General features: G+C 42.6%; 1 protein-coding gene across 1 annotated transcript; it reads right to left on the bottom strand.

Annotated features, from left to right (window-relative positions):
- Nucleotides 1–4,859: 4,859 nt before the first annotated feature.
- Nucleotides 4,860–9,959, bottom strand: kcnj15 (potassium inwardly rectifying channel subfamily J member 15). Its single transcript, XM_080779822.1, has 5 exons — nt 9,656–9,959; nt 7,672–7,964; nt 7,136–7,514; nt 6,779–6,990; nt 4,860–5,441 (listed from the first exon to the last, which is right to left on the bottom strand). Exons 2-5 carry the CDS (start codon nt 7,918–7,920, stop codon nt 5,247–5,249), a joined length of 1,035 nt encoding a protein of 344 aa, XP_080635948.1. The 5' UTR covers nt 7,921–7,964; nt 9,656–9,959; the 3' UTR covers nt 4,860–5,246.
- Between the last annotated feature and the right edge of the window lie 724 nt (nt 9,960–10,683).

The following is a 10,683-nucleotide window of genomic DNA, read 5'->3' as shown; positions in this document are numbered from 1 at the left end:
AATCAAAGCTATTAGTTGTTTTTTTTACTGTTTCAAAGTTTGTTTTATTGAAAATGCTGGAAGCTGCTTTTTTTAAATATTTTTTACAGGCGTAATTGTGTGCCTACTGTAAGCTGCTGTGCCGCTATACTGTTCTTCAAATATCTGGATAAATATACTATTTTAGAATGACTTGTTTAAAGAATAACTTATACTGTACGTCATGAACGAAGTATCGGAGCTCAGTTCACACTGTACTAAAAGAGCAGTGAAGGGAACAGTGTGTCATTGTGTGAATGCTGGTGTAATGCTAGTGAACATTTTAAATCAGTGATGAAATATGATCTAAACGTGTACCTAAACATCCTTGATTTACTGGGATTTTGCTGGGATGATGTATATATATTTTTGTATTTTATTTTATTTTAATAATATATACTGTATATATTGTTGACCACCATAGCCTACTAAGGTTTGTTTATAGACATAAAGCAGGTTTGAGAACCACGGTGGAGGTTGTCGAGGTGTTAAGATGAGTCTTTTCTCTTTGAGTTGCACAGAGTCGGTCTATCCAAGGATAGCCTTAGCTTTTGTGGTGGACAGCCTCATGTCTCTTTTCCGGCGCCACCCTCGCCCTGTGCATAATCTTTTTTTAGTGTGGCAGAAGAACAAAACTTGCAGAGCTTTAACAATAAACAATAAATTGTAATGACGTAGTTTTTGCACAAGCTTTTGAATGACTTAGTGTGTACACAAAACAAAACAGTGCAAGAATGCAATGTACTGTAAACTCGAGAGCTCACTGCTATAGCCTTCATGCATTAAACATGCCTTTTAACTGCTCTAGTAGGACCTACTGTAAAGCCTGTATATTGCACTGTTCACTGTTGTGTATGGTTCAGTGGTTCTCAACCTTTTTTTAATTTAAAGGACCAGTTTAATATGCATGAGACCAAGGACCCCATTTATATTTGGGACCACTAATCTGCACCGTACAATCACTCTGAGAGTGTACAAATGGAACACTCCAGACCCAGTTTGGTCCTCACACAGGCCAGACATTGAGATACCGGTCTTAAACTGTTCATTGTATACTATATATACAGTTATGTATTGGTGGCGGACTCCTCTGCCTGTATTGTATTGCTATATTTGTATTATTATTTATATGTGTTTAAAAAATATTTTTCTTCCGTCTATTTGGATGTGATGTTGTGAAGCGGTGACAATGACAACGTCCCCTCTGGGAATTAATAAAAGTTCTTCATTATAAAATGAACCATTTTTTTCTTCTTAGCAACAAAATTCAAGTAGAGCAGGAAAAAAAGACTGAAAAATCACAAGACAAAAACTAAGTTGTTTGTTTTAGTTTGCTTGGTAAGACCATAGACTGTAAAAAATAGGTAAGACACAATACTGTACATTTTCAGTTAACTTATTAATGTGTGTGTGTGTGTGTGTGTGTGTGGCACAGTCAGATCCAAATAGAAGTGCATGTGGGGTTTATCCATAGAGTTATAAGGGTTTATCATACAAAGAACACTGATCAACACACTGGCGACACCTGGTGGACAGACAGGGTAACACCTACTTACTATTACAGAAGAGGAATCAAGTTAATTGTGTGTAATTAGTTTATTATATTGCTAAAGGGACAGTTCACCACAAGGGTATTCTTCCATAGTGATTACCACCAATAAACATAGAAACCTACAATATGCAACCAATCATTCTTAATACAAATCTTAAAGGACCTCTTCACCACTTTTCAACCCATCTTCATATAATTGGTGCTCACTAATGACAAAATGCCACACTTTATTTCTACTCGGTCTGTCTCATGAGAGGGCTGTGGGCAATTAAGAAACCTGTCCACCAGTGATATGGGGAATCCAAGCCAATAGAAACTGCAGGCTTCCTGAAAAGTTGTGATGCGATAATGGAAGCCATCGTTCTCACGATAATACTAATCTAAAATATTCTTTTTACAAAAAATCTTAAATGAAATTAAGCTATGCCACCATCAGTGTTCACTTTAAGAGGAGTTTCTGCTATTTTCTCCAAATGTTTGCTCCAGAAATATGTGAAGCCTTAATTTTGGAGTGTTTCTTTCTGCCAGACGAATCTTCATCAGAAAAAAAAGAAGCTTGAGACCCATTGGTGTTTGACGCACACCTGAAAATCTTTTGTGCCAGGGATCCCCATACACTTTGTCTTTCTTTTATCTGTATCGTACTGTATTTTTGTATGGACGTAGTGTTGGGTGCTTGCACATATGCACACATGGCATCAGCATGGTGTTGTGTGCAGGCACACTACACTTTGTCCTTTTTATCATTCATTTTTTAAGAGCCTTTCCAGGGACTACAGGGACTAGAGATGAAATTTAGCTTCGGCTAACTCTGGCCCATTTACATTGATGTGAAAACTGACATGTTGATTAATGAGCTTTGTCCCTGTCAAATAAAAGAATACAAGATTTGTGTTAATGTTTCAAAGATATTGCAAATATTCTTTTTACAATTTTTACATTGAAAATGTGTTCAATGTAGAGTTAAAGTGGCCACGGGCACATTTGTCTGTGTACAGACATGTTGGTAACCCCTGGTTGCAACCGAAGCACAGTTTCAAGGTTTTAAATGACTGTGTACAGTCTGTGTACAGACATGTTGGTAACCCCTGGTTGCAACCGAAGCACAGTTTCAAGGTTTTAAATGAGTGTGTACAGTCTGTATTAGACATGTTGGTAACCCCTGGTTGCAACCGAAGCACAGTTTCAAGGTTTTAAATGACTGTGTACAGTCTGTGTACAGACATGTTGGTAACCCCTGGTTGCAACCGAAGCACAGTTTCAAGGTTTTAAATGACTGTGTACAGTCTGTGTACAGACATGTTGGTAACCCCTGGTTGCAACCGAAGCACAGTTGCAAGGTTTTGAATGACTGTATACAAAATTTAATGGATGCATGAATGTGCAGCACTGTAAACTCTGTGCTATAGAGCGTCGCAGTCCCGCCCCCTACCAGGGCCCAGGAAATGATCCCCCGTTCATTTTTCTCATAGACTTTTTAAAACGTTTTTTTTCTTTTCTTCTTTGTAATTATTTGTTTGGTCCAAAATATTGCGTTTGTTGTCATGAGTTGTCACAACTCAAGTTGGCTTTGTCCGCGGCGTAACCGTCTTTAAATAAATACTTTTTGAAATGTCTATGGGAAAAATGCATTGGGAATCATTTCCTGCACCTGGTGTCGTCAGACCAATGTCTTTACAATATGAAACAAGTAAAGAGGAGGCCCAATGTCTTTACAATATGAAACAAGTAAAGAGGAGGCCCAATGTCTTTACAATATGAAACAAGTAAAGAGGAGGCCCAATGTCTTTACAATATGGCTGCTATGCATACAGTAGATAGAGAGCCTATTGGGGCTGTTTGTGTTAACGCATGCAGCCAAGTAACTCTGCTGTGTTTTGTCAAAATAAAAGTCCTGCCTCGCTGTGTTGTAACTGGATACACAGGCATTGTTACCACAACAATGCCAGAGAGAGCGAGGCATTATGACCGTATCCATCCTATTTCTTTGTTCAAGTATTGGTTCGTTCCCTTAATAGGCAAACTCTTTTATTGTAGTGAACAGCAGCAAACATTAGAAATATCATGAACACATTAAGTACCCCAACATACAGTATGTTGCGTACATATGTATAAAAATAATGAATAAAAACATTAAATAAAATGCAAACAAAAAGTGGTCACATTTAGTATGCTCACTCTGGAGCTTGTAGATCAGCTATTTTAACTATTTTAAAATGGTTTTTAAAATAGTAAAACATGGCAAATAATAGGGATAAGGGGTGGTATAGCCCTTCGTTGCATGCTGAAAATAGCACATCTACAAGCTCACAATGAGTGACGCTGCGACGCGTTGTGAGCTTGTAGATCTGCTATTTTCATCAAGTGTAAAATCAGCCATTACGACGGCATCAAGGCCCGCGAAAAATTGTTTGTCGACTAAATCAACTGTAGATTTAGTCGACTAAAACTAGACTAACACTACAACATTCCAGGTGGCTAAAATGTGACTAAAACTACTCTAAAGTCTATGACGAAAACTTGCTGTCAAAACCAACACTGGTTTTATGTCCTCTGTCTGGGTTAGAAGGTCAGAGCAACTTGGATGACATTTATATCCCACCTGAAGGCTGGAAATGTGTGTTTTGTTTATTTACGAGCTGTAGAGAAGGGGAGACGCCTGTTACTGAACAAACACTCCCACTATATAACAATGATTACTATCACAATGTAGAGCAAATAACTTAACAAAAACTAAAGAAACAACGTTTTAAATACATAAAAATTTTCACTTTCTTACAACAATATCACTAACAACTTTAAAACATTATTTTGTTCAAGATTGCAACTTCAACTACCAACAGGAAGAGTCTTCTTGGCTGGGATATTACATAATATCCCCATAACGTACACATAAATAAACCATTTATTGCATTCTTCTATTTATTCATACTACGTAGTATAGTATTCTGATGTAGTATGTGTGTCAAAGAATATTGGAAAATGTCTGCTCCAACAAAAACAAAAAAAAGCCGATCTACAAGGCTATTTTCATTCTGTGACGCTGTTGTGATGCCGTTGTGCGACCTCTACTCTCGAATACTAATACTACTAATTATAATAATATCTCAAACGCATATAGTGCTTTTTTGAGTAGGCTACCCAAAAACGCTTTACATGGGGATGGGGGGAAAGAGGAAGCAACACAAATAAATACTACTCCCTTTCCAGTTTCAAGTATCAATAGTAAAACTACTCATTATGCAGAAATTCCCAATTAACATTATTTTAATGTTTTACATTTTAACCTACTAGGCTATATTTTTGAATATGTTGTAGTGTAAAATAAGGCGTCGGCTAATGCATGTTTCTGTAACCATAGCCTAATCTAAACCGCAGAAGAAATGTAAGTAAGTGATATTACCCTCTAAAATGTAATGGATTAGAAGTATAAAGTATATAAAAAAAAAGAAACAAAAATTGAACTACTTAAGTAAAGCAAAAGCACCTCAATAATTCTGTGGGTCCTTCCTTGACATGAAAAAGGTTGAGCACCAGTGACATAGAAACATAGTTTTGGGATTTAGAAGCCTCTTTTTTTTTAGAATCGGTCTCAGGTGGAAATGCGTTAAGAGTCCCCGGTTTCTTTCCAATATGGCTGCCGAGTATCAGGCCTCTACACACGGCACGGAGCGGCTCACTCTCTCTTGTACTCCTCCTCCAGCTTCAGCTTCTCGGCGTTGTTGCCCATGAGGAGGCCGGCGTCGTTGCACACCTGCACCTTGTCGAAGAAGTTGAAGTCGGCCACGTAGCGCCCCCCGGTGGTGCTGAAGAGCACGGGCCGGAACTCGTGGCCCCACAGGATCTCCTGCGGCACGTAGGAGGTGCGGCTCTGCATGGCACAATCACAATCAGCTTTATTGTCACACATCACCGTTTTACAAGTTGGCTAAAAAAACAAGGTAGGTGAAAGTAGTTTTTTTGGCATAGTTACCATCGCGTTATTTGTTTTCCAAGAAACAAAAAATATAGCAAAATATTGCTGATCTACAAGATAGACAATTTTTGCTACGACAGTAATATGCAATGTGGCCATCTGGAGTGAGTGTGGAACTACAGTATAGTGGCCCTCTGGAGTGAGTGTGGAACTATAGTGGCCCTCTGGAGTGAGTGTGGAACTATACTACTATAGTGGCCCTCTGGAGTGAGTGTGGAACTACAGTATAGTGGCCCTCTGGAGTGAGTGTGGAACTATAGTGGCCCTCTGGAGTGAGTGTGGAACTATAGTGGCCCTCTGGAGTGAGTGTGGAACTATAGTGGCCTTCTGGAGTGAGTGTGGAACTATAGACGGCCCTCTGGAGTGAGTGTGGAACTATAGTGGCCCTCTGGAGTGAGTGTGGAACTATAGTGGCCTTCTGGAGTGAGTGTTGAACTATAGACGGCCCTCTGGAGTGAGTGTGGAACTATAGTGGCCTTCTGGAGTGAGTGTGGAACTATAGACGGCCCTCTGGAGTGAGTGTGGAACTATAGTGGCCCTCTGGAGTGAGTGTGGAACTATAGTGGCCCTCTGGAGTGAGTGTGGAACTATAGACGGCCCTCTGGAGTGAGTGTGGAACTATAGTGGCCTTCTGGAGTGAGTGTGGAACTATAGACGGCCCTCTGGAGTGAGTGTGGAACTATAGACGGCCCTCTGGAGTGAGTGTGGAACTATAGTGGCCCTCTGGAGTGAGTGTGGAACTATAGTGGCCCTCTGGAGTGAGTGCGGAACTATAGACGGCCCTCTGGAGTGAGTGTGGAACTATAGTGGCCTTCTGGAGTGAGTGTGGAACTATAGACGGCCCTCTGGAGTGAGTGTGGAACTATAGACGGCCCTCTGGAGTGAGTGTGGAACTATAGTGGCCTTCTGGAGTGAGTGTGGAACTATAGTGGCCCTCTGGAGTGTGTGTGGAACTATAGACGGCCCTCTGGAGTGAGTGTGGAACTATAGTGGCCCTCTGGAGTGAGTGTGGAACTATAGACGGCCCTCTGGAGTGAGTGTGGAACTATAGTGGCCTTCTGGAGTGAGTGTGGAACTATAGTGGCCCTCTGGAGTGTGTGTGGAACTATAGACGGCCCTCTGGAGTGAGTGTGGAACTAAAGACGGCCCTCTGGAGTGAGTGTGGAACTATAGACGGCCCTCTGGAGTGAGTGTGGAACTAAAGACGGCCCTCTCCATCTTAAAGTTAGTACCTGGCACGTGGCGGCCGTGGACTCCATGGTGGCGTTGAGCGTCACCAGCAGCTCAAAGTCGCGCGTGTGCAGGTTGTCGGCCGTCAGGCCCGCCAGCGGGCTGCTCTCGTCCAGCACGTGGTAGAAGGTGAGTGGCAGGATGAGGAACGGACACTCGCCGCTCGAGTCCATGTAGAAGTCCACGTGGCTCTGGTGCACGCTGGTCTTCTCGCCTTTAGAGGGACAGACAGACAGACAGACAGACTGTATGGCTTACAGACAGACAGACATACTGTATGGCTTACAGACAGACTGTATGGCTTACAGACAGACAGACTGTATGGCTTATATATAGATTATAGTGTTAAAAATCCTTGCCTTCCTCCGTCACGTTGGGGTGCAGCAGCTTGCCGGCCAGCTGACACTGGATCAGCAGGCTCTTCCTCATGTTGGCCACGCGCACCATCAGACACAGCTTGCCCTCGCTGCGACACACCACCGCCGAGTGGCTGAACTTGATGGTCTCCGCACGCTTCTTGGGCCGCGCAAGCTTGGCCAGGAAGGCCCCCGTAACGAAGATCTCCGCCAGGCCGGTGATGACCAGCTGCACAACCAGCGTGAAGATGGCCAGCGGGCACTCCTCGGAGATGTAGCGGAAGCCGTAGCCGATGGTGGTCTGCGACTCCAGCGAGAAGAGGAAGGCGCCGGTCAGCGTCTCCACGTTGACCAGGCAGCGCGTGTGGTTGGACGGCAACGCCTGTTAGGTACGGAAAACATTCACCCGAGAGTGGACAAGTGCATTACTTAAAATTAGGGATGTCCCGATACCTCAATTTCTGTGTTAGGCGATACCGATAGCGAATACCGATACCAGTGTCGTGATCTCATGTTGTGTTTATAGCCTACAACAATACCTCCTCGAAGTCGCCGTTGCCCATGCCGATGAAGTAGAAGATGACGCCGAAGATGAACCAGGTCATGACGAAGGTGGAGGCGAAGAGCGTGAGCTTGTAGCGCCACTTCATGTCCACCACCGTGGTCCAGATGTCGTGCAGGTACAGCTTCACCATGCCCTCCACGTTGTCGATGCGCACGTTGTTGTGGCCGTCCTTGGACACGATGCGCCGCTGGACCTCCGCCTTCTTGGCCATCATGCCTTTCATGGTTGAATCGCGGGAGGGCGGGCGGGGACAGACGTCACGGAACCCTGGGAGATGGAGTTGAACGCTGTAAACCCAGTGGGTTATCTCACACTTGTTCCGCTCTGTCACGGTCTATGGGGAGGAAGAGACGGACCCCCCTCCGTCACGGTCTATGGGGAGGTAGAGACGGACCCCCCTCCGTCACGGTCTATGGGGAGGTAGAGACGGACCCCCCTCCGTCACGGTCTATGGGGAGGATTTCAGTGGAATATGTACCGATTTGGGGGTTTTCTAGGCGTGTATGTACGGAAATGCCAATCCGTGCCATTTCACCGGCGTGCAACCGGGTTGCTATCGTTTTGCGTCAACAAAAGGTTGTGGTCTGTGAGTCCGTCTGTGTTCAAGTGCATTAAACTCATATTTGTCAAGGTCAACAATGGATCAGCGTCAAGGCCCATTATCTATTCTGCATTTGACCACCATTCGATGAAAATTATCCTCTCAGACAGAAAACTAAATTATATTTTGTTATCGTTGGATAAGATTTTGTCCACAATTCTGTGCTGTGTTGATCAAAATAACAATTATTCTATACAATCTATTGTGTAGACTTCTTGTAAATGAAGTAATGCAGATGTTTAACAAACATTTAACTCTTGAGTGTAAAATATAAGCAAATGGACCCGTACTGGTTACCAACACTCTGTCATTTAGCTGGGGACCACCTGGAACCCGCTCAAGACCACTAGTTGAAAACCACTCTTTTACAGTAATGCATCTGAGAGTGTTAACTCTGTGTAGAACTCTGTGTTAACTTTCAATGAAATCAAAGAGGGGTTGAACTCTTTTTACTCCACTAAAGTTAATTGAAAACTTTGAAAATTACTACAAAACATACATCCACCAATGAAGCCCCATTTGCCTTTGTCCATTTTTATTTGAAAATAGACGGTTTACAAGCTCACTATGTGCTGCGAGCTTGTGTCAATCTTCGAAGAATTGACACATTTTGCACAATTGCTTTTGGTACATTTGGATGTCATTTAAGTTAACCATTTAGACCCCCCACCATCCGTATACTGAGGGGCAACGTTTACAGAAAATATCCGATCTACAAGTGTTTGAAGATCGGCTATTTTCAGCCAAGTTATCTATTCTAGAGCGAAAACAGAAAAGTCACTATAGTATAGTACAGGTCCCTGAGGGACTCGGGGTTTAAGTGGTTAAATAACAAACCCAAATCTGAGTACTTCTTCCACCACAGCTAGTAACACATTTACAGGTGTATTTCTTGTGCAAATTAATAAGTTAACTTCAAACGAAATAGAGTGAATAACTAAAATGTACTAAAACCATGACGAAAGATGTTCGTCTGCTACCTTTTTACCCCGACATAGAAACTATAAGCTATGGTGCCTAAAACTATGACTATAAAATATATTGACAATCTCATCAACACAAGAACTAGACAGAAATGGAGGCGAGATTCAGTATAGATCTAAGACAAGTAATGTTATGCTTGGTTGTACTATTTTCGGCACACAGCTAAGTATGAATCGGACGTTACGACGCATTACAATCAAGGCCTCAACAGTAGATGTAGTCGACTATAAAATCTCAGTGAGCTAAAACCAGACCAAAACTAAAATGACTACAATATGACCAAACCTATTACTTTTATTCAAAAGACTTGACTAAAGCTAAATCAAATCACAATCTACTGTCAACGCCAACACTGGTGGATCGTGTAACTCACCCGGTACGTGCCGTCGGACGGTAGAAATTAGAATGTAGTCAGGTGTGTGTATTGGTGTGTGTCCGACACAGAGTGAGCGTGTGTGTAAGATGAAACGTCTTAATAGCACCCAGCTCCACACAATGTCTGCTCTCTCTGCTATTGTCCCACTGCATGCACAGGGGAGAGAGAGGGAGAGAGAGAGAGAGAGAGAGAGAGAGAGAGAGAGAGAGGTGAACTTTGTCCCGTTGGTATTCAGGATAACTTCATGAGAACCTGGACAGGCGCTGTTGTTCTGCCACGATTTGGGTCAACTTTGATTCCATCTTCACAACAGAAACTACACCTCTCCTTCCTTTGTGCCGCTTTTATTGACTAAAACATGTGTTGTTCCTTTTTGTGGTTGTTGGGGGTGTATACATGCACACACACACACACACCCTCATTTACCATCTTGTTTCCGCAAGCAGGACAGTCATGTTCTGAAGGACATTTCCCAATGTTTGTATGGGTCATGAGGAAATGTCACGTTTCTATTTTTATTATTGTCGTTTTTTTCCATCTTTCCTACCTTGTATTTGTAATTTTTTATATATTTTTTCAAAATATTTTGAGAAATAAAATGAATCATCTTGTTTTGTGTGACATTTTCGAGAGAATAACATGTTTAACGCAATTAGTAGATCTACAAACCCACAATGTGTTGAGTAATGTCATTGCTGTGTCTGTCTGTGTCTCTGTGTGTGTGAGTGTGTGTGTGTCTCTGTGTGCGTGTGTCTGTGTGTGCGTGTGCGTGCGCGTGTGTGTGTGTGACCTTGAATGGAGCTGATAGGAACTCCTTCTGTTTTCTATTAACCACACTGAAGACCTGTGTGTACTGGAAACACAGGTGTGTGTGTGTGCGTGCGCGTGTGCGCGTGTGTGTGTGTTTGTGCGTGCGTGTGCGTGCGTGTGTGACAACAACATTGTCAGACATTTGGAGTTAATACATTATTTTATGTTAATCCAGGAGGCCAATCATCTCGGAATTAATAAACCAAATAATCATG

Source organism: Protomyctophum bolini, assembly GCF_963924005.1.
Source record: "Protomyctophum bolini genome assembly, chromosome: 13".
Lineage (NCBI taxonomy): Eukaryota > Metazoa > Chordata > Actinopteri > Myctophiformes > Myctophidae > Protomyctophum > Protomyctophum bolini.
This window is presented reverse-complemented; position numbering and strand designations above follow the sequence as displayed.